Source organism: Drosophila takahashii, chromosome X (assembly GCF_030179915.1).
Source record: "Drosophila takahashii strain IR98-3 E-12201 chromosome X, DtakHiC1v2, whole genome shotgun sequence".
In the NCBI taxonomy this organism is placed as follows: Eukaryota; Metazoa; Arthropoda; class Insecta; order Diptera; family Drosophilidae; genus Drosophila; species Drosophila takahashii.
In genome coordinates, this window is record NC_091683.1 from 8,717,485 (window position 1) to 8,742,964 (window position 25,480).

At 36.3% G+C, this 25,480-nt stretch overlaps 1 protein-coding gene across 1 annotated transcript in view; it reads left to right on the forward strand.

Annotated features, from left to right (window-relative positions):
* RhoU overlaps window positions 1–25,480 on the forward strand; it is a 52,959-nt gene that overhangs the window by 12,172 nt on the left and 15,307 nt on the right. The window contains exons 3-4 of the mRNA XM_017157458.3: window positions 3,959–3,992; window positions 20,201–21,276. Of these exons, the coding sequence (XP_017012947.3) occupies window positions 20,308–21,276 (969 nt within the window). The 5' untranslated portion in view covers window positions 3,959–3,992; window positions 20,201–20,307. The remainder of the gene's footprint in view (window positions 1–3,958; window positions 3,993–20,200; window positions 21,277–25,480) is intronic.

Here is a 25,480-nt window from a genome sequence, read left to right on the forward strand (position 1 = left end):
AAAAAATTCAAATTTTTGCCAAAAAATCAGATCCAAATTTTTCACAAAAAAATAGGTCGTTTTTTGACCGTAACAATGGAAATATTGATCCAAATATGGATTGTCATACAGTTCTGAATTCGTTATTAAAATTCCTATCGATTGGCATTGAAACCTGGACATTTTATTTTTTGTCCATTTTTCGTAAAAAATCATGATGTACCCCCTTATAAAAAAATTGAAAATTGACGAAAATTTTATTTTTCCTAGATAACCCAGAAAGTGTCACGGATTTATTTATTATTTTGTTATCTGTTCAAAACAGTATGCATTTTTGGTGTACGACCATTTTTGGCCAAGTTACAGCAAAAAAACGAAGAGAAAAAATTCAAATTTTTGCCAAAAAATCAGATCCCAATTTTTCACAAAAAAATAGGTCGTTTTTTGACCGTAACAATGGAAATATTGATCCAAATATGGATTGTCATACAGTTCTGAATTCGTTATTAAAATTCCTATCGATTGGCATTGAAACCTGGACATTTTATTTTTTGTCCATTTTTCGTAAAAAATTATGATGTACCCCCTTATAAAAAAATTGAAAATTGGCGAAAATTTTATTTTTCCTAGATAACCCAGAAAGTGTCACGGATTTATTTCTTATTTTGTTATCTGTTCAAAACAGTATGCATTTTTGGTGTACGACCATTTTTGGCCAAGTTACAGCAAAAAAACGAAGAGAAAAAATTCAAATTTTTGCCAAAAAATCAGATCCCAATTTTTCACAAAAAAATAGGTCGTTTTTTGACCGTAACAATGGAAATATTGATCCAAATATGGATTGTCATACAGTTCTGAATTCGTTATTAAAATTCCTATCGATTGGCATTGAAACCTGGACATTTTATTTTTTGTCCATTTTTCGTAAAAAATCATGATGTACCCCCTTATAAAAAAATTGAAAATTGGCGAAAATTTTATTTTTCCTAGATAACCCAGAAAGTGACACGGATTTATTTCTTATTTTGTTATCTGTTCAAAACAGTATGCATTTTTGGTGTACGACCATTTTTGGCCAAGTTACAGCAAAAAAACGAAGAGAAAAAATTCAAATTTTTGCCAAAAAATCAGATCCCAATTTTTCACAAAAAAATAGGTCGTTTTTTGACCGTAACAATGGAAATATTGATCCAAATATGGATTGTCATACAGTTCTGAATTCGTTATTAAAATTCCTATCGATTGGCATTGAAACCTGGACATTTTATTTTTTGTCCATTTTTCGTAAAAAATTATGATGTACCCCCTTATAAAAAAATTGAAAATTGGCGAAAATTTTATTTTTCCTAGATAACCCAGAAAGTGTCACGGATTTATTTCTTATTTTGTTATCTGTTCAAAACAGTATGCATTTTTGGTGTACGACCATTTTTGGCCAAGTTACAGCAAAAAAACGAAGAGAAAAAATTCAAATTTTTGCCAAAAAATCAGATCCCAATTTTTCACAAAAAAATAGGTCGTTTTTTGACCGTAACAATGGAAATATTGATCCAAATATGGATTGTCATACAGTTCTGAATTCGTTATTAAAATTCCTATCGATTGGCATTGAAACCTGGACATTTTATTTTTTGTCCATTTTTCGTAAAAAATTATGATGTACCCCCTTATAAAAAAATTGAAAATTGGCGAAAATTTTATTTTTCCTAGATAACCCAGAAAGTGTCACGGATTTATTTCTTATTTTGTTATCTGTTCAAAACAGTATGCATTTTTGGTGTACGACCATTTTTGGCCAAGTTACAGCAAAAAAACGAAGAGAAAAAATTCAAATTTTTGCCAAAAAATCAGATCCCAATTTTTCACAAAAAAATAGGTCGTTTTTTGACCGTAACAATGGAAATATTGATCCAAATATGGATTGTCATACAGTTCTGAATTCGTTATTAAAATTCCTATCGATTGGCATTGAAACCTGGACATTTTATTTTTTGTCCATTTTTCGTAAAAAATTATGATGTACCCCCTTATAAAAAAATTGAAAATTGGCGAAAATTTTATTTTTCCTAGATAACCCAGAAAGTGTCACGGATTTATTTCTTATTTTGTTATCTGTTCAAAACAGTATGCATTTTTGGTGTACGACCATTTTTGGCCAAGTTACAGCAAAAAAACGAAGAGAAAAAATTCAAGTTTTTGCCAAAAAATCAGATCACAATTTTTCACAAAAAATAGGTTGTTTTTTGACCGTAACAATGGAAATATTGATCCAAATATGGATTGTCATACCTTTCTGAATTTGTTATTAAATTTCCTATCGATTGGCATTGAAACCTGGAAATTTTATTTTTTGTCCATTTTTCGTAAAAAATCATGATTTTATTTTTTCAAGATCACCGGGAAAGTGTCATGGATTTATTTGTTATTTAGGTATCTGTTCAAAACAGTATTTATTTTTCGTGTAGGACTATTTTTGGCCAAGTTACAGCAAAAAAACGAAAAGAAAAAATTAACAATGGAAATATTGATTAAAAATGGAAATATGGATTGCCATACCTTTCTGAATTCGTTATTAAATTTCCTACCGATTGGCATTTAAACCTGGACATTTAATTTTTTGGCCATTTTTCGCAAAAATTATGATGTAAAATATAAAATCAATATGAAAATCCAAAATATAATCGAAAATCTAAAATCCTCTGCCACCTGCTTTTAATCCTTTTCCTTTATTTTCGGGCTGTATGCAATTACCATTGATTAATGCTTAAGGAAAGAGAAGGGTAAACTGGAGGAGAAAAGCGAAAAAAGTCTGAAGAAAGTAACGCTTGTAATTATTTTTCCATTGATTGAGGTTTGGTCTTTTTTTTGCTTTCTTCCTTTGGTTGTTCCCTCTTTCCCTCTTTTCCTCTTTTTTTTTATTGTCGTTGGCCAATTTATGGTAGTTAAGCTTCTCCTTGGTCCTGTTCCTAGTGCTTCCTTCGCCACTTTGTCGGCTGCTTCTGCCTGCAAATGATGCTGTAATTTATTTGCCTTTGTCATTGCACTTGGCCCGGGTCTTATACATATAGCATGGTAGTATATACCCATCCCCTCCCCCGTTCCTTTCATTTCACCCTCCTTGCGCTTCTATCTTTTTGGCCACTTGTGGCAGTTTCGCTCGGCGGATCCTCGGCGATGCCTGTGCCTGCGAATGGCTGCTCATAAATTTCTGCTGCCTGCATTTGCGTATGTTGCCCATCGTCGGCGCAGCTGCTGCTTCTTCGACTATTGATACACTGGGAAAAGTTCCCAGTAAGCTTTAAAAATATAAAACATTTAAAACATTTCAAAAATATTCTGTAGACAAGAAACAATTTAAATTGGAATTTTAGTAAACATTTTTAAAGCTTAAAACACATTTTAAAGTTTACCAGAGATGGCTGTCATCGCTTAAGTTACCGAAATATAAATAAAATTAAATAATTTCTGCAACATTTTCTCTCTATTTACCCCCTAAAAAACCCCCCTCTCGCCCGCCTCTGTCTTGTAATTTATGTGCGGATTTTTATGGTTTGTTAGTTTTTGCAGCCATAATCCAACCTATCCACTCTAGTGTCTACTGCCACACCCCCAGCGCGCTGCCGCCCCCTTCGTCGCTGTCTTATTGAACACTTGCAACATCATGTTTACCTCACTACGGTTAACCTAACCACCCCCTCTGCCCACGCCCCTACATTCTTTTAGATTTATTTGTTTGTTGTTTTCCTTCCTCCTCTGGTTTTGGTTCCGTTTCGGCTGGGGATTCTTTCATTATGATTTACTCCCTGAATTTTGTTGGTTCATTTGTTGCTAACCTTTTTATATGCAAATTGGTTTAAGGAAAAAAACGCGTATAGGAAATTTAAGAGATTTAAAGTTGATGTAGGTCGAAATTAAATTTGTTTAAAAAAATAAATTTGTTTAATACTTATAACTAATTGTGTGTATTTTTTCATTGCAGTTGCCTTAATTTGGAGGAAGGAAAATTGAATTGGGTAAGTTGAAACTTATTTTTAATGAAATTTAATTAAATTCCCAGAAGATATTTTTTCTAATCAAGCTTTTCTGTAAAGTTTGTATATCATCAACATTGTGATGATTTTTATGGTGCCTTTTTCCACTGCCAAAATCAATTTTCGCTTTCGTTTATGAAGAACAAATATTTATTTTCCTTATGCATTTTCGCCGCACTTTTTTTCTCATCTTTTTTGTATGCAAATTGAGCTGAAGATATAGTCGCCATATTCCCTTTAATATGCCATTGCATTTTGTCGCCTTCCCTGGTTTTTCTCGAGATATTTTGTGTTAATTTCTGGCTTGCCGCCAAATCATTTCTTCAGTTTGTTTACCTTTCGATGCAACTTCTTTGCTGGGCTCCCCTTTTGTATTTATTTTCTTTTATTCTTGGTTTCTTCTCCCTTTTTTTTGCATTTAATTGTGTTGATTTTCGCGCTTGCCAAAAGGGGAGACTTTTTGCCTTTTATTTTTTGAAGAATTATTTTTATTTTGTGTGTGTCACACGTGACCAAAATTAGCTCCGCTGTAATTGCCTTTAATGTTTCGCCACGGTGAGAAAGTGAAACAAATCGAGAACTTTCATCTTTTGCGGAAAATGTGTTCATAGTTTTTGTGGAAAATCGAATTTCTTATAAATAGTAAACGATTAAAAAGTTACCTTAAATGTTGTATTAAAAATTAACCTGAAACCTGGCTAACCATTACATTACTCGACCATTTTCTTCTTCGATTAAATCGCGTGTCTCACGCGTGAATATCGAATCGAATGAGTGTACCCAAACACACAACTTGCCATCGATTCATTACGATTCACAGCGAATAAGAGAAGAAAAAGGCAACTATTTCGTGACTGGCACTTGCTACTCCGACTGCGGTTACTTATTAACTTTTATGGACCATATATAAAGTGCAATTTTCCCCATTTTCAACAAGACGCCAGCGGCCCGAACTACTCATCCCCGGGAAAACGGGGAAAACCAGTTAAGAATGGTAAAAAAAGGCAACAAAAAAGCAAAAAAACCCAAACTTATACTGGAACTTAAAGCAAAACTAAACCGAGGCACAGAGTTGCATTTCTTTGGCCATAGCAATTTACCAAATATGTACCTTTCACTTTGAAAATCGTAAAATGTCACAAACTGTTCAATAAAAACACAAATGACAATAAAAAATCCGATAAACAAGCGGAGGAAAATGGCAGCCGCAACCGAAGAGACTGTGCTGTATGTGCAGCTCTCGGAGTCAAACTCAAACTCGAACTCAAACTCAGGCATCGACAACAATGCACAAGCCATTGCATAAATTATTGGAAATTTATGCGAAAATTACAGCAACAACTGCGGCTGAAAAGCGGACAACGTCAGCAGCAACGGGAATCGAAGATTTAAAGTCTCTCAGATACCTAAAAAAAGTTTAAAAATATTTAAGAAATATATAATGCAAATTTAGATGTTTTAAAAATAATTTTATAAATAACTATTATAATTTTGTAAGTCTAAACACCGCAAAAAAATTTATTAGACTTTAAAGAAATTTTCAAAGTATTTCGGCAAAAATAAATTGTTAAAATGTACAAATATTTTTTAATTAAAAAGCTTATTTATTTATAACATATATTTTCCATTTTTTTGGGTATCAATCGGGTCAGAGAAAAAGACAAAAAGAAACAAAATAAAATATTGATTTTCTTTCGTTAAAAATTCAAAATTAAATTTACCTTTTTTGTCTTTGCTTGTTGCAACCAAAGTAGAGAGCGGAAAAATAAAATAAAAATGGAAAGACGATGGAAATTTACACTGATAACGAAATGATGCGTTTTCAAAATTGTATTTTATGATTTAAAACGAACGTGATCCCCAAAACACAACAAAGGGGTCAACAAGTTGTCAACTTTTTATGATTATTTTCTGCCTGTTTTTTGTTTTTTTGTTGCTTAGCCTTTGTTTGGTGTGTGTTAACCTTTTCTATTTGCATTTTCAAGTCGCTTTTCTTTATTTCTTTCAATTTTATGATCTTTTTTATAAGCTCGCCAACGAAGCGTGTGAAAAAGCCAAGCGAGAAAAGAGTGGAAAAAAGATCCGACGAAGAAGAGGAAACTTTGAGAGCCAGCTAATGAGAAATAAAAGAAGTAGTAGATTTTAATGGGTAAAAAGGTGAAATAGAAAAGAGGTTTCTTGTATTTGCTTAATGGCTGAGACAAAACGAAATTGGCCAAGTTAAGGCCTGCTAACTAGTTGGGAAAAGACAGAAAAATATGGGGTATGTGATGCAAGTGGCCTCGAGGAGATGAGATTTGTAGGGTTTTACATCTTTAAAGATTTTGGAATATCATAGATGCAATTTTGTTGTGCAGTTTTTCATGTATAAAATTTAAAATCAAGCGCATTAACCTCACTACACTTCAATGAATAATTTTACGGGCTTCTACTGTATTTTTTCGCCATTATTCATATTGCTTTTAAGATTAACTCTCCGCCTCTTGTTGGCCGTTAATGAAATTTCAATAAAAATATCATGGCAACAACATGCTGGGTTTCTCTTTTTGCATCTCAGTAATTTTCCTTAATTATTATTTGTTTAATTGCGCTCATTGTTGTTCGGTTTATATGCAGACATATATATTTTTTCTTTTTCTACTTTTTTTTTGCCCGGCTTTGTTTGCGTTTTGGCTTAGCTTGCGTTTGCTTTTCTGATTATTTTAATTCTCATTTCTCAGCTTTATTTTTTCGCTTCTTTGCTTTGTTTTAATGGCTTTCCCACATTGTTGTAATTAAAATACGTTAAACGGTGTTTTGCATATAGGCAGGCCTCTCTGCATCAAAGGAAAAGCCTACGGAATTTGCAGTTCTTCAAGAGTTTTTCCTTGGGAACAACAAAACGACAAAGTTGGAAATTGCCTCTCTCTCTCCCTTTTTACAGTGAAAACAATTTAAATGTGTGTCTCGAGTATGGGCAGCGAAACAACAGTGAACTCCAATGAAGTCGGGAGCAATTAAGTGTGTGTGTAGGATACCCCTACCGAAAAAAAACCCATATACCACTTATAGTTTTATATGTTGTTTATGCAGGTGCCTTTTGGTTGGAGTTTTTATACCCTTTACTTGTGGAGTAAAAGGGTATATTGTAAAATGGTAAATGTCATTTTGTTGTGCTGCTTAATACTTACCATTTACTAAAAAGTTATGAGCAAACAATTTAATGCAAGCAGTCGATATACTACTGGCATAACTTCCTTTAGCTTAGTAAAGGGGTATCTGATAGTCGAGGTGCTTGGTACTTTGCTTTGGTTGCTTGCACACAAGAAACGTGCCAAAGCAATTCAAAATTGAAGGAAAAAAACAGCAGCAATGAACATTGCAAGTACAGCAGCAACAATCATTTGAAGTCAGCTGCTGCTGCTTCTCTCTCAATTAACTTTGCATGCATTTAATTGCTTGGACAACGAATTTAATTTGATTTAAAGAAACCAACTGCATTATATAAGTGTTGCATATGCATACTATATACGATAAGCGATATACGATATAATTTGCGAATTGTTAGGTGAAAATGGGCAATTTTCCTCGAGTAAATTCACAATTCTAAGAAGATTAAATATTAGGTATTACCTAAATATTCTTAGAAACCAGCATTCCTTAATTTCCTGCTCATTCCATTGACTGTTTTTTTGGGCCAACTTAAGCCTCTTGGCAAACATTTCACTTTAATTTTGTCGCCACTTAGTTTTGATTTATTTGCTCCTGTCTTTTGCCCACCCATTCTCAATTTTCTCATTTTTCCTACCTTTTTTTGGGCCTGATTTGACATTTAAATGCTACAACGATTCGTCTGCTGTTTGCCAGTCTATCTGTCTGTTTGTCCGCTTGTCTGCTAACTTGGCTTTCATTTCCGTGTGACCCAAATTCGACGAGACGACAAATTGCCAAGAGAGATTTTCATTTGGCTTCTGTTTGGCGCCTCAATTGCCATTCATTCACATTCACATTCACCCACGGCAATTAAACGGTTTTCAAGTTAACCTTTCGCCGACAGCCCACAATAATATTAATTATAGTTTTTGATGCTCGCGCCTGAATGGGCTTTCAATTAAGGAAGAGAAGCGCCTGACAATTAATTAATTAAGTCCCTGGGAGTTTTCGTGTGTGTAAAAGTAAAATGTCGCTTGGCCTTTGCTGGCTTTTCCTTTTGGGGAAGAACTGAGGGCGGTGAATTTGACTTTAAGTTTAAAATAAATAAATTTTATTATTTGGATATTTTTAATAAACCAATATATAATAACAATGTTAATAATATTTGTAACTACTTTATTTTGATATAATAAAAATATATTAATATTGAATGACAATAACTTCCTAATTATATAATTTAATATAAAATCGAATAAATTCTTTAAAAAAAAGTCTTAGAAAAAGTATTTAGAAAATGTATTTAATCTTTCAAGTAAATATTTTTAGAATAGCTGCGGCTTAACTTGTAAATAACAGCCTTTGCGTAGCCTATTCATCAGCCTTTGCTTTTCATTCGCAAAACCGATTCATTATCAGGGTTTACGCCCAATTGACTTTCGATAAACTTGCGAGGGTAAAAAGTAAGACCCCTGTTTTCTCTTCTGTTTTTTTTTACCTTCTGAGAACTTTGCCCCCTTTTCCCTGGCTTTTTTCCCCACCCTCCATTTTTTTTAGTGCATCATGAATATGCCGCCGTTGTTGTTGTTTGTTGTTTGTTAGCCTGTTTTGTTTGTTTTACCTTTTTTATGGCCTGACGCCAGGAGTCAGCTTCCTCTGTGTTTTCTTATTTATTTATGTGAGTTTGCTGTATTTTTTTTGGTGTGTCGCCAAGTTCAAGCCATGAAATTCATAAGATGGTGAAAATCTGCCCGCCAACTCTCCAAAAATTCTTTAATGCCTTTTTTTGGGGGAAATTTATGTTATTAAATATTTACACTTTTTGGGGGGACAACTGTTCTTGTTTCTTATCTAAATATAGAGGGGAAAGGTTTTCGGAATTTTAATTTTAATAGGAATCTTAATGTCTAATTCGTTTCTATACACCTTATTTGTTGATTGATTATTGAAGTTGTTTGCTTAAAGGGCTTTGGATTACTGGCTTTCAATTGAGGCTTTTCCTTTCGGCCAGTTGGCTTTTATTACTTCAATTGTTTACCTTATAAGGCAATCGTTTTATCGTTATTTTGTTTTTTTTTTTGTATCATTTCTGAAAGATTTTACTGATTTTATTCCAAGGTTGCGCCTTTGTACACGATCGAAAAGGGCTGCATTATATCGCTCCACCTCCAACTCCACGTAAAGTTATCTCAAGGTGAAGTCCACAAAAATCGAAAAAAAAGAAACAATCCAAGCGTATAAAAATCCCCATTAAAGGGCATAAAACGCCAAGGTTGGCTTGTTGAGTTTTTTTCGGCTTTTGGCTTTTGCTGCGAGTGCAATTGCAAATTAAAAATTGTTTTTCCATAATTATTTCGCCCTTTTTTTGTGTTTTGTATTTTTCACTGTCCCCCGTTGATTGGCTTGTGTACGAAAAAGGTTGTCCACGATTGTGTCAACTTGTCGCTCTCGCTTTTCGGACACTGAGGCAAACAAAAGATATATAAATATATTGGTGTACAAAAAAAGAAGCCAAAACGAGACCAGAAAAATGTTTCCCGGTTATGCAATCCCAATTGTCTGCAGGCCAAAAAAATAAAACGGTTTTTGTTTCAACGCAAGCGATTTTTAATTGCCCGCTGTAATTGCTTTCGAAAACTTGTCTGGTCAGTCTTCAAAAATACTTACTTCTTAGTACTTACATATTTTGGAAAATTTTAAAAATAGTTTGATGACATTTTAGGGTATTACAAAATTAGCATTTAAGAAAACAAGACAATAAATAAAATTAATAAAATCGTATCCTAATTTTCTTGTTAGTTTCTTTTTCACTTTTGTTTTTTTTTTAAGAATTGGTTGTAAAATTGGTTTACAATTTATTATACCCGTTACTCGTAGAGTAAAAGGGTATATTGTATTCGTGCAAAAGTATGTAACAGGTAGAAGGAAGCGTTTCCGACCCCATAAAGTATATATATTCTTGATCAGGATCACTAGCCGAGTCGATCTAGCCATGTCCGTCTGTCCGTCTGTCCGTCTGTCTGTCTGTCCGTCTGTCCGTATGAACGCTGAGATCTCGGAAACTATAAAAGCTAGAAGATTGACATTTTGCATGCAGATTCTAGGAGTTCCTACGCAGCGCAAGTTTGTTTCAAAAGGGTGCCACGCCCCCTCTAACGCCCACAATCGCATATATACGATTTTAAAAATTTCAATATTTTGGAAAAGTAAAAATGCAGTTTTATTGTGTTTATCAATACCTATCGAAATGTAGAAGAAATTTTTTAAATCGGACCATTCGTTAAAAAGTTACGGCGGATCAAAGTTTTTCTCCATCTCTTTCGCACTCCCTTTAGCTGAGTAACGGGTATCTGATAGTCGGGGCACCCGACTATAGCGTTCTCTCTTGTTTTTCATATATATTTCCCCAAAATATTTTCTATAATTTGTAATATGTTTTATTTATTTATTCTGTAAAAATATATTAAACTTTAAATTTACCCATTTTGATATTTTTAATACTTGGCTTAAAAAATACACCTACAATACAAATATTTTCATATAAATCAGAGAAATCTTTAGCACTTGCGGGGGTGCTGTCCGAAGTAAATGAAAGATATAGCTCCTCGAGACAGAGTCGATCGGCTCGACTCCTTTTGGGCCATGTCTCTGCCCCCACGAAATGTCACTTGCCACAGGGCTCTCTCTTCGCTTCGCTATTTGCCATTTGCCTTCGGAGCGAAGTGGAGTGGAGTTGAGCTCCATGTGTCATTTTTATCGCTTCACTCCGTGGTAAGCCCCGAAACCCCCCTCGAAAACCCCCTCGAATCCCCAGAGTGCTCCAAGTGCCGCTGCATAAAATTGCCAACTACACAATCGCAGTCTGGCTTGGTTTTTATGACTCAGAAGTGCTTTACGCTGTGATTGAGTAGACAGCCGACCGCAGAGGCGCAGTCCAGGGGCTCAAGGGGGGATCATATCGGGGGGCTCTATATACTATACCTACATACATATATGATGATGTGCAGGGAGAATAAAGAGGAGCCATGAAAATGTGGAAATCGAAATTGTGAAAGTTAAGTAAATGACGGCAACTTGTCGCTGGGTTCTACGGTCTATATATAAAGCATAAGTACTCCCCAGTTCCGCGAATCACCAACCCATCCAACGACCCACCCACCCACTCATCGGGGAAATCGGATATATATATCGTGGTGATTCAGTGGCAATCAAAGAATAACCAATGAATATGCAATGGGCACTAGTTTTTATCGAAGAAGAACAGCAATAAAATAGAAGTATTGGAAATGTTATGGCATTCATATTGTAAAAGATATTTTTATTTGTATTTATATTTATAATAATTATATTTATTAAATATTTTATTATATTATATTATAAGATTTATATTTATTAAATATTTTATTATATTATTATATTTTTGGTACTTTAATATTCTCTAAAATCAGTCCATCATTATTGGCTATTATTATTAAATGGACTGATTATTTTGCATTTTGTATCTTCATCAGTTAGAATAATGCTTTAGTTAGCTCCACGTTTTTAAGTGTTATTAGGGCCCCTTTCTCAACAATATTTATACCTTCGTGTTGGGCTATCTGATCTGGGAACCCTTGAATCTTCGGTTACCTCACAGTAATTTGCAGAAATTTGTTGTTGCCTTGCCCTCACCCGATATATATGTATATATATAACTGCGGGAATATGGCCCGGTCATGATAGCCACTTGCCACTTGGCCACTGGCCGTTCTGGCCCTGGCTGCACTTACCTGGCTTTCCTGGCCAAATTCCCAGTCATTTGGGTTCACTCCGAAACCCCCTTTTCCCCTTTAAAATCCCCTTTCCACGGGCGGCAGTTTGTGTTGGCCATTTCGGTTGCCGTTTTCGGTTGTTATGGCCACTTGCAACACACACACACACACACACACACACACACACTCAGAAAAACACAACGAGCAACATCATCACGTAGAAAGGCAGACGAACAACTTGAAAAGAAAACAAGAGAGAACGCTATAGTCGGGTGCCCCGACTATCAGATACCCGTTACTCAGCTAAAGGGAGTGCGAAAGAGATGGAGAAAAACTTTGATCCGCCGTAACTTTTTAACGAATGGTCCGATTTAAAAAATTTCTTCTACATTTCGATAGGTATTGATAAACACAATAAAACTGCATTTTCACTTTTCCAAAATATTGAAATTTTTAAAATCGTATATATGCGATTGTGGGCGTTAGAGGGGGCGTGGCACCCTTTTGAAACAAACTTGCGCTGCGTAGGAACTCCTAGAATCTGCATGCAAAATGTCAATCTTCTAGCTTTTATAGCTTCCGAGATCTCAGCGTTCATACGGACAGACGGACAGACAGACAGACAGACAGACGGACAGACGGACAGACGGACATGGCTAGATCGACTCGGCTAGTGATCCTGATCAAGAATATATATACTTTATGGGGTCGGAAACGCTTCCTTCTACCTGTTACATACTTTTGCACGAATACAATATACCCTTTTACTCTACGAGTAACGGGTATAAACAGGCAACGGAACGAAAGAAAAATATCTGAAAAATTGATTAAAGTTCTTGCAACGCGCAAGCGGCATCAATTACCTGTTGCGGTTTGGCTCTGAGGTTTGGCAGCAGCAGCAGCAGCAATACAAACGGCAGCAACATCAGCGACGACGGCAGCAACACGAAACACGGCACAGCAGCAACCAGCAACACAGCAACCAGCAACATCAACCAAAATCAGGTGAAGGAGAGATGAGGCTGCGGCTGCAGAAGATGAGGCACAACCGAGGCAAAGTTAAATATGATTACAGCGCTTGGCTTTTAGTTTCAAGCATTTTTCAATATATGCGATGATAAAAAAACAGAAAAAAAATGGAAAAAAATTCGTTGTGGTTGTTTGTTGTTGTTGCTGTTATTGCAGTTGTTGCTGGTTCGCATAATCAAGCTAAATTTGTTGTTGCCGCCGTTTCGTGAGCTGGCTTCGTGCTGCCTCACTACACAGGAAGAAAAAAGGCTTAGAAGAGGGAATTTTAGGGGAAATAAAATGTTAAAATGTTAAGTCAAAGTTAAAGCTAAAGTTTTATTACGTTAAGATTCTTAGTTATATAAAAAATATTAAACTTTTATTTTACATTTCTGGTAGATCCTTAAACCTTTCTGTGTAAAAGAGAATTTCCAGTTTTGAACTTGGGCAAGGCTTTTCTTTTGCTTTTCTGCTGTCTCTGTCTCTTTATTTTTTCTTCTTTTTTTTTGATTGATGATATTACATTTTCAACTCATGTGTGCGCCCTTCTTTTTCCCACCCTCCTAAGGCCGTCTCTTTCGCGCTCTTTGGCTGCGAAGAAAGCGCTTAATTGCTTTTGAATGCTTTCCGTGAGTTGCATTTGCCGCCGCCAGCAAAACAAAAAAAAAACAGGAGAAGAAAAGGAAAAAAACACTGAAAAATCTGAAAAAAATATAAGGAAAAATAAAAGAAAAGACAGCTGATGGTTGGGGACCCGGTCGTCGGTCTTGTTTATGTAAAAAATGTTAAATCATTAAGGCAGGCACAGCAGCAGCATCAGCAACTTGTGTTCTTTGGAGTTGGGTTCTCGGTTCCTTGGACATTGTCTATGGGTCCACAGTTTGACAGGCACTGCGGTTAAATGCCAAGCAACCCGAGAGCCAAACAACCAACAACGAACAACAAAGGGAATCTTTAAAGCTCAGCAGCACAGCCACTCGAGATGGAAACACTTGAGCCAGGTTTCCTCCTCCTCCTCTTTGAGTTCCTCCCCCTCAATTGTGTAGAAATGCCAGCTAGAAAATCGAAAATCCAACCGCAAAGTAGAAGACTTGAGAAGAAACAACCGAAGAAGCCAAGAAGACGAGTCTTCGCTCCGTAGGCAAAGTTATTTCGTTTCTTCTTTAACTGCGAGATGAAAAGGTCGAAACAGTTGGCTTATAAGGTGGTTATGGTGGAATCCTAATGGAAAACGTTGTATCACGAAAATCTTTATCTTTATGTAAACAATAAAGAAAAATAGAAAGATGATTTAATATTTGCAGATAAGATTTTGATAATATTTTTTATTGATAATATTTTTCAAATAACGTCTACAGTTTTTTTAAAGTTAGGAAAACAATTTTTGTTTCGTTTAAGTAAGTTTTAAATTTTTTAGAAATTACATATTTATGTTTAAGAATTTTAATACCTATAAAAAAGTACAAAAACTAATTTTCTACTAATTTCCAGAGTATTTACCATTCTATACGGATTACTTCTATGATTTAAGGCTTATTTATTTATTTTCTTTTTTTGGCTAAACAATAAAGGAAAATTCCCTTAACATTTTGCAACATTTTCAAATCTGAAGTAGCTGGTTAGGCTCGGGAAAAAAGAGAAGAGGGGGAAAAGGCGAGGCAGAAGAGAAGACCATTTGCTGCATCATTAATGGAGCCAGTCTGCATGGGGGTCCCCCAGCCCCCCGTCACCCCTTCACACCCCCTTTGATCATTGGGTAAATATCAACAAGCGTCCGTCCATGTCTGCGACTAAAAGATTTTTTCAATTCCTGGAATTTAATCAAGGTGCATCTGCAAGCCGGGTAAAAAAGGGGAATGGGGCAAAAAAACACAAGAAGACCGCTGGCGGTGGTCGTTGTTGTTGTTGTTGTTTCGGTTGTTGGAGCTACGTGGATGTGTCTGCCCAAATAGTTAAAGGGCAAAATAAATAAACGTAGTCGGTCGACAAATGTGACGACAACGCCGGCGACGAAGAAGAAAAAGAAGGGGAAACTCTTGCCTATAATGATGTGCCGATAATGAAAGAGCAAGTTAATGTCGGTTGCTGTGCTGTGTGAAATCATTTTGTAGATGCGCGTGATGCGATAATATTTTCTACACCCTTTTGCTTTTCTTTTTTCTTCTCTTTAGATTTTTTTTAAATATTTTTTTATAGCTCTGTATCTGCAAGATACTTGTACTTTTGCTGCAATGACATTTAATTGCAACTGCAACACCTGCAAAAAAAAAATCTGAAAAAATATGAAAACGTTTCACACGCTCAGCAAAATCAAATGGAAAAGAAACAAAAGCAAAAATAATATAGAGCAGCTGCTTGCCCAGAATCTAATCAATTTGAACGAAAATATAGAGGAGATCCGGAACAACAGCTGTTGTGTGTTGCTTCTCCATTGTTTTGTATCCAATAGATACTATATATGTGTATCTCATAATTTGTAGGGGTTATGCGAAGCGTTTACCTGCTCTCGAAACGGCTCAATTGTTCTCAAAAGGATGCCAGTGCCGCTTGGAAACCGGTTTGGTTCCCAGATTTATTTGTTCAATCTTTACACCTGCAGAGATACAAATACACGCAGCAGTCAGAGATTAAGATACATAAAATGTTCGACCTGCAATTACCACAGAATTGTTGCCACATCCATCTATTATGCAGGTTGGCCCCTCTAAAAAGTAGATTTTATTATTTATTATCACAAAATAATTTAGCCGAAAATCATATTTGTATTTGAATTGCAACGATTGCCATTTAAAAAGGGCTATACCATTTTTGCGCATTGCCCTTGTTAAATATTCATCGTTCATTTTCCGATTCTGTGTACTCGGGGACTATAATAACAATGAATACAAATTAAAGACCATCATCAGACGCATTATGATGAGTGCGTATTCATTCAACAGACTACCAAATGAATGGAAAGCGGCTTAATAATTATATGACGAGTGGGAAATTTAAATGCAAAAGTAAGCCAAGGAGAAAATAAATATATTTAGTAAGAGAAGTCAGGAAAATTGTAAAATAAAGCTTAATAATTCTGAAAAATGGACACCAAATATATTTAAATAATTTTGTTACTATTACAAAAATACAGAAATAGTAAATAAATTAAAAAAAAATCAAGCTTACTCTTTTTTAAAACTTACTATAAATATTAAAGCTTTATAAATTATTACAGAAATAGTAAGTAATATTTTGGTATTTTAAATAAATTTTTTAATTTTCCCTAGTTTTTCCATTTATTTAGTTTTCCCTTTACCAATTTGTTTGTACCCTGTTTTTCCCTTTGCCAATGATTTGTTGCCTATTCTTGTGCGCGCTGCTAATTTACGAGGCTAATTTTGCTGCGGCAACTTATTCATTGCACTGCACTTGACTGACTAAGACTTGCCTTTTACCCCCTCAATCCCCCCTTACCCCCTTTTGTTTTGTTGGCCATTTCCTGTCACGTCTCTGACAGCAACAAAAACACAACAAAACAAAACAAAAAGGGGCAACAGAAACAGCAGCTCGAACTGGTCAAAAGAATTTGCAAGGAAAGTTTCGTTGGCTTAAAGGAAAAAAAACCAAGAGACAGGAAAAACGGGGGGTGGTGAGGGAAAGTATGCCAATTGCCAGGGTCAGGGCCTAAAGAAGAAGAAGAAGCTGTAGAAAAGGAAGATGAGCGGTAGCCAAGGTTTCCAATCTATCTTTCAGTTTCCCTGCAGCTGTATAAAGCGGAAAGTTTATCGAATTATGTGCAACAAAGTGATGAGGGAAGATGGTCGGTTGGGTCAAATGGGAAATGGCTAGCCAATCACCTAAGTGATTATCCAGTTCAGCCGTCTGACAGCCGATATCTCATTTAGCTCCTCGGGATAATCGTTAGCCGATTACGAAAAATCGCATTTATTACTTGTCAAGTTTCAATGAAATAATAATAGGAACTTTTGATGTTTTAGATATTGATATTGATATTCTTATAGATACTGATAAAGATATTCATATTGATAATTTTATAGATATTGATAAAGATATTTATATGGATATTGATAAAGATATTCTTATAGATATTGATAAAGATATTCATATAGATATTGATATAGATCAAAAGTGTTTATGTTCAAAAAAATATAAATATTTTTGTTTTTAATTTACTTATATATTTGGAATTTAATTCTTAACTTCTCAGATAATTGCTAAAATCTCGAATGAGTTCCAAATCTAAATAATAATTATTTGACTAATCGGAAAACCTTGCATCTCTGTATTTTCCCCAGCCAACGAGACCATTTTCTCTGGCTAATGCAATTATTGGCAGACGCACAAGTGGACAGGAGACAGGCGACAGGCGACAGGAGGCGAAGGGGAGGATAATGAGCTGGAGTTTGCTGGCTTATTTGCCAAAGGAGATCATCGCAAATGGGTTGGCAGCCCGTTAAAAAGTCAGCTTTCAATGGCTCTTCTCCGACGTCTGTCTCCTCTTAGTCATCCTGCAGAGACTCCTCTTAATTTCACCCCCTTCCCCTCCCCCACACACCTTCTGCCCTTTGCCCCCTTTATCCTTGACATCTTTTTGTCTCATTAACATTTGCGCCACACAATCAACGGCGGGCGACGAGACTGGACAGCGTTTTTTTCCACCGTTGTTGCGTCTGTTGTCTTTTTTTGTCTGTATCTTTCGCCGTTGTTGCATCTCCTCCGTGACACTCTCTTTCTTCTCGCCCCGCTCCCCACTTTCTCCGGGGTAATTCTTCTCCACCTCGGTTGGATAATGTCCAAAGTGCATAGTGGTGCAAAACCTGCAGTAACAGAAATTTTTAAAATATAGTTTAGACCACAAAATTTGACATGAAAAAATTTTAAAAATCATGCAACCATTTGTTAATTATATGAAGAAAAGATTTATATTTTTTTTTACATTGGGAAAAAATGTAAAACTTTTGCAACTTTTTAAAATTCATTTGGAATACAAATTGTTGCAATTGGAAACAAATATTTAATTTTATTTACAGTTTTATTATTTAATTTTTTCTTTCTACATTTTTCTTTAAATTTTTTCAGTTTTATCAATTTTTTTTTTTAGAGTTAAGGGCATTTTAATCTTCGACTTGTTAACACCCACTTTCCTTTCCAGTTTTTATTAGCCCTGCTTTCTGCTGCAATTTCAATTTAGTCTTTGTTTTGTTCTGTTCTGTTGTGCTTTGTTTTTATTTTTGCCGTTTGTCATGGTTGATGTTGCTGTTGCGCTCTATGTTGCTGCTGTTGCTGCTCGTTGCAATGTTGCTGCTGTTGTAGCATTTGTTTGACAAGCACCACGTACAACATGCTCGTTTGGCGAGAGGCGAGGGGTATGCGGGGTATATGAGTTGGCTACAAAATTAAAAATGATATGGAATCAACAGCGGGCATGAGGATGGGGAGCTGTGGAAATTGGCAAGCAAAAGATGCACTCGACCATGTTAACCAAGGGCCGAGAACCCGGGAAACAAGCCGGTCGAGTGGAGAGGCTAAAAAAAAAGTAAGAGAAAAAATAGGTAAACTTTATGACATGTACACACCGAGGAGTTCGAGGCGGGAAATGGAAACAATTAAGGGGACTGGGTAGGACGAAATGAGATTTAAGGAAGAGCATTAAGAAAATCCCAGGATACGAGGCAACAGGTAGTTGAGTTAACTATAAAATTCAACTGGCTTAAAGTAGAACTCCTTTCGCATAACGGTGCTAACCTTTTGGGCAACCTTAAAATAGGTTGTTCTCCTCGTTTCCATTTAACCTCTTGGCTTTTCGCAACGATCGTGAAAAATTCATATATATATATTCTTTTTTTTAATAATTTTTTCATAGTTTTCCTTCTCGTCTACCGTTTGGCTGACGTTCGTTAGTTGATGTCCGACCCTCTGTGGCCAAGTCTCACTCTCCTTTGTCATTTATGCAGTCAGCAATATGACAAATGCAACTCGATGCAACGACCGCAGCAGAGGTAGCAATAAAAAAGAAGAAAAATATATAAAAAGGAGTACCTGAAAAAAAAGAAGAAAAAAGCTGGAAAATAACAACGGGTGAATCATTTTACCTTTTTATTTTTTTTTGTACCCCATGCTATATTGTGCATTCTTCAAGCATTTTCTTTTGCAGCTTTTTGTTCGCTTATTTGTTTTTTATGACATTTTATTATGACGTCAATGGGGGAAGCGTTTAATTGACAGTTGCTGTGGGTCCTTCCCTTTTCCCTCCTGCGGTTGCCTTTTTTCCGCTTCCGCTCCTGATTCTTCTATTTTTACCATTATTGTTTTAAACTTTCATTTCTAACTTTATGGAAATGTCTTGCACAGAAATGCAATGCAGGGGGGGGTCTGTGAAAAAGGGTAGGGTATTGCGCACTTTTAATATATGGAATTGACAGTTTTATTGCTGTTCAATATGTGGAAAGTAATGTTGCTGACGTTGGTTGCACTTTGGTTGTTTTTTTGACTGCAGCTTTGTTTCTGACATGATGTAGGTGAATTTTAAGTTGTAGTATTTATATTGTTGATTTTTTTCAGGTGTTTTTGTTTTGTGTGTTGGTGGTGATATTTCTAAATTATTTTGAGTAATTGCTGGTTTTTTATTTGTTGTTACTGTTTTATTCAATGTTGGTGAAGTTGTTGAAATTTTTGTATTGATGTTTATATAGTGAATTCTGCTTTCTGGTGAATTTAATGTTAATAATTCTTATGTAATTGGAGTAATTGTTTATATTTCAGATGTTTGTACTACTTTACAGGTGTTTTTTTGAATGTTGGTGAAATTGTTGAATTTATATAGAGGTGTAATTATAGTTGTTATTTAATTTTTATCATTTTCAATCATGTTTCTCTGACTATTTCTGCTGCCGACAGAATTCTTGTTGTTTTAGTTCCTGTTGTTCGGTGTGTTGTGTTGTCTGTGGTTCCTGTTTCTGTTACTGTTACTGTATTTATATCAACTCAAGTTGCTCAAGCTCCTCCTTCTGCTGCTGCCTCTGCTTCCGCTGTGGCTGCAACAATTGCATCAAGCGACGTTGCTCTGGTGACTGTATGTAGTTGCAATTGCGGCTGACATATCCCATTACAGTTTCCGTTACTGGTTTTCTTGGCTCAAAGCAGGGAGGTAATGTTTTTCAACGACAGCTGTGTGCCAAGCATAACATGCCAAAGGAAAATACTAGGCTATCTTCTAACTACTTATATGTATATGATTTTTACTGCCAATAACTGCAAGTCTTTAGCTAATAAATATATATATATTCTCTGTTTCTCTTGCAGCTACACAAACTGGTGGAAACTTTTCCCCACAGCAACTGTCATTGTCTTTTGGCATTGGGCAACATTTTAATTGAAAAAGTTTCTGGCGAGAGCAGCGAAGAGAAGAGATGACTGTGAAATTGGCCAAGCTGTTTGGGTCTGGAGTCGAGGTCCTGGACCAGCAGCAGCAGCAACAGGAGCAACATATCCAGCAGCAACAGCAACAACCGCTGGTAGCACAGCAGCAGCAACCGCCGCCTCTGCCGCCTCCAAATGCGAATATGAAGAGCCTCAAGTATTACGAGCATCTGCAGGCCACCTACGACTGCCATCTGATGGATCACGACCAGGATCAGGATCAGGATCAGGACGACTACGAGGACACCTGCATGCAGCGCAATCATCCGTACAACAATTCACAGCGACCCCTGCTGGGGGATCGGCGACCCCAGCTGACGGTGATGAGTGTGGTGAAAAAGGGGGGTGGTGGCGGCGGTGGCAAGGCGGGGGTGCCACTGCCCCCTCTGCCGCCCCTGAGGAGCTACATCTCACCCTATGTGCAGCAACAGAAGCGGGACAGTGCCAAGGGGCTGCACGGGTTCAACGATTTCGATGCCCTTTCGCAGCAGTATAATCAGCATTTGCAGAGCAGTCCGCACATCGGCTATCCCTACGGCAGTCCCCCCTCGCCGACGGCTCAGTCGAGTGACTTCTGCTTCGATCGACAGACGACGGGATTGGTCAGGGGAACCTCCGCCTCGGTGGGCAATCAGCATCAGGTCATCTCGAGCAGCTCGAGCAACTGCAGCAGCTCGCACACCACATCCACCTCCTCGCCCACCCGTTATTATCCGGATAATTCGGGGAATATCGCCAGCCTGTATCCTAGCCGTTTCGAGGATGATTTTTGCATGCGTCGTCCTGTCGTCCAGTTGGATGGGTCGCCAGGAGGAGGAGGTGGAGTGGGAGTAGCAGGTGGACCCTTCATCTTTGGCATTGCCCCGGAGGAACAGTTGACGGACTATGGAAGCAATCCACTGCCACCGACGCCGCCGCAGCTGAAGCAACAACAATCTGTGATTAGCCGAAGTCCCTTGGTGAGTTAACATTTCCTAACTTGTTTAGTTAAAAAAATTAATATTTATATGAAGAAATCTTTTGTTATACCTTTTAGAAACCAATAAAAATAATTTTTAAATTTAATGTCTTGCAACCATAAAGTTATATGTCTAAAAAGATTTATTTAAATAATTTTAATATTTATTTTTGTATATATATTCTGGTTTTGAAGCAATTTTAAATGGCCACCAACCATACATATGTATATAAATAAATAAAAAAAATAAATAAAAATTTTTAATAGTTTTAGTTAGATCATGAATCTCTTGATTTAGTTATTCTGATTCCTAAATACAGATAAAGAAAAGAGTCAGAACCAACTTGATTAACCTGTATATTTTCATTGAATGGAAATTGTATTTCTCGATTTCTCTCCCTACAAAAATCCATATAAAAATGATTCATAATTTTTATCATTTTTTTTGTTGTATCAGTGTATTTACTAAAGATTCCTAGGTAGTCGTCTGCAATCCAACAGCAGCAACAAATTTTCAAACTGGACGGCTGTGTGAAAAAGTCTTGGCTAGAAAAAAAAACCTATTTCTTTGTTGACTTTCGTGTATTTTTTCTCACACACTAAAGTGGGTTGGATGGGTTAGTTAGTTGGGTTGCTAGGAAGGTGCTATGAGAATTTCACAGCATGCAAACCGTTTGGAAGGGAGCCAGAAACTTAAACAATCGATTGTTGTTCTCTTCTTCATTACTGTTTTTTTAAGTTTATTTTTATCCCTGCACTTTTCCGTTTTGATGGCTTAAGAATTTACCGTTGTTGCTGCTGATGGCGTGGGTGTTGCTGTTGGTGTTGCAACAACTACTGCTTTCAGCTTTCAGCACTTCGCATTGGGACGTCTGTCTATTTTGATAATGGCCAAAGAAGATGCTGCTCCTCAGTTCACCTGGATGGTCAGTGGGGGGGTTTCCATTCTCAGTTTAAGCAGACGGCGGGAAAACAATCCTCCCATTACAGCAACGCCCACACGAAGACAAAGCCCGTCAATGTCTGAGCCTGTGTCTGGTTGAGCTTTTCATTTCAACAGCCAGCAGGAGGAAATTCAGGACCTTTCAGCAACGACGACCCTTTACTATACAGTCCACCCATTTCCCACCCACTTTACCACCCCCCTTTTGCGTTGCACAACCATCTTGGCCAATTAAAGCCAAGCAAATTAAAATGTTGCACAAATAAAATGTAAGAACCTTTTCGCGTCGCTCGCTCTCTTTATTTCCCCAGCAGAAACGAAAAAGGAATCCTTTGCAGGATTAAAGCACATTTCGTAAATTAATAATGAAATTAATTCATGAATAGCAAGTGTGAGCGAATGTAGCAAAGGAGAGAGAGCGGCCAAAAATCGCTCAATTAAAGGATGAAATGGGATCGTAAGGGAAATGAGGAGAAACTACAGGATGTGAGGATATATAAGGTGGCAGTGCGAAGGAAATGCAGAAAATAAAGGCAGTTGTTAATTTGCTTAATTGTACCGAAATACGGGGAAAATATAAAGATTTAAATTTAACAATAAATTTGGTAATAAATAAAAATTATATAAATAAAATTAGCTTTACTATACAGAAATAAATCGAAAATATAACGATTTCAATTTTAGAATAGTTTTGGTAGTAAATACAAAAAATCTTCGTCAACTATCTTAATTACACTGAAATAAGTCAAAAGTATAAACATTTTAATTTAAAAATAAATTCAGTTAAACATAAATATAAAAGAGTAAAAAGGGGAAAAATCTTTCCGAAGGAATTTAAATCTTTGCCATGAAAATCGCCTTGCCTGTAATGAGATAAAATTGGTCGAATGTGCCTGGGCCCAGTTAAAAAGCAAATTACGCTAATGAAATGCTTTAACCCTGATGTGAATGCACTTTACACCACTCCAAACTCGCAGGCAGACCAGTTTTCCGCCACTTTTCCACACTTTTCCCCAAACCCCCTCCCCTCGAGAACCGCAAAAGTCGCCAAATGTGATGGTCGGTGGGAAAAGAGGGGTAACCACAAAAGTAGAAACTGAAACGAAGGAAAAAGAAAATTTCGTAATTACACTTAAGTTGGTTAATTGTCGGACAGATATTCCGCTTCTTCTGCTTCTGCTGCAACTTTTTCGCTTTTCCGCCCCTTTGCGAAAATCATTTTTATGGCCATACTAATTATACAAATTTAATGGGATTTATTTTACTCGAAATGGGGTGGGCATAAAAAAATTAATGAATATATTATGGTGCAGCTGTATTATTTTCTTGATTTTTTTAAAGGGTCTATGATATTTTGTTTCGTTTTGTTTTTTTTCTTTCTTAGTTTTAGTTTTTGTTTTTATTTTTTGGGGCAAAAGGTACTTTAGCTAGTATCCCGATAGGACAGAGAGAAATAAGCAGAGAAATGGGCTGAGATTGTTGGTGAAAGCTAAGTGCATGTTGGATACTACAGATACATGCAATCTCCGTGTTAATTACGCCGCTTTCCCAGATTATTCTTGCAAATAAACTGGGGGATTAACATAAAATATATACATACAAGATCTACACATATAACAGAGATGACTTCAAGTAACAATTGTGATTTTTGTAAGGACACAATTGAGGTTTTTCGGTCAGCTCCACTCAATATATACCATATATGTGCTATATAAAGCCTACAAGGTTGCGGTCTAAAAAAGCGAGCAACATCGAACAACTTTTGTTGCTGTTCGTTCTATAACATCGAATCAAATTGAATTGCGAAAAATCGTCTTCGATTACACGGCCACAGACCAGACCATATATGCATATATGTCGAGATATATATACCCAAACATACACATATCGTATTGGAAAAAATCACAAAGTCAGAGAAAGGGGAGTGGGACAGTGAGAATCATTTTGTTTTGGCATTACAAGCTCAATGGGCATTTGATAAGTAGCGCAATATCGATTACACTGGCCAACAAAAGAGAGGTGAATCAGCGATTTTGTGAGTCACAATTGAAACGGGAAAGAAATTGCAAAACCTTTTATAAGGATGAATAATAATATTTTTTTTAAATTAATTAATTTAAAATATTTTTTTGTATTATTATTAAATGAAATATTATTTTTTATTTTAAATATCTGTAGCTCAGTGTCCACTGTTGCTGATTTACCAGTTTTGCTCAGCTTGTTACGGTTACTGTTCTGATTGTTGTTGCTAAGTCTGTCTTACTTATGGTCTTTTTCCCCTGATTCTTTCTTTGTTTTTGGTATAACATTGCATTGAAAATTATGCCACTTAAGATCAATTTACCTTTCAGCTAAAAAAAAAAACAGAAACAAAAGCAAAGCTGAAAACAAAAATCCAAGTTAAATTCGTTGTCTGCCGCAGCTGCAAATGTTGTCGTCTGTTGCAACTTGGATAATTGAAATCACTGTTGCTTGTGCACTGTGCGAAATAAAATGTATACAAAATTATATGGTAATTTAAAAAAAGGATATGAAACGTGTGCAAATTTTTTGTAAAGTGACACAAATTTAGAAATTTATTTATAGGTCATTTATTTATTTTATTTGTTATGATGAAACTTTAAATATGAATTGAATTTTAATTATATTTATTATTTGTTTTATTATATGGTAAATTAATTTCAATATGTTTTACTAGACACACATTTTTTCTACTAGATCTTGTATACTTTTAAGCTTATTTGTTCTGTGTAGAGTGGTTGTTACTACCATAGACCATAGTTGTTGCCACATAGTTAAGTTGTTTTGGCCCGCGTCGTCGGACTGTCTGACAAAGTTAAAGCTGCAAATCGGTGGTGTAGATGGGGGTGTTTTGGTGGCGGAAAAGGGGAGGGGAGGGGGCAGTGCTGGTGGTGGACAGGTAAAACGCAACCTGGCGCGACCAACTGGCTGGCCAAAAGCCGAGCTGCTCTCTGACCAACCGAGCCGGTTTCAGCGACCATGAGACAACAAATGCACACGGACACACAACATAAACACACTGGGACACTTGGACACTCGGACATTCGGACACCACTTAATGCCGCATCTGGACCAATAGCACCACCCCTTAACCCCACCATAACCGTCCCTTAACCTCCACCATCGCCTGTTGCATTATTTGATTAAAAAGTTTGCCCCGAAACCCCACAACACGGAGTTTACTTTTAGTTTTATGGCCGTCTTCATCTTGGTTTATTTTTTCTTTCTTCGGTTTGGAAAG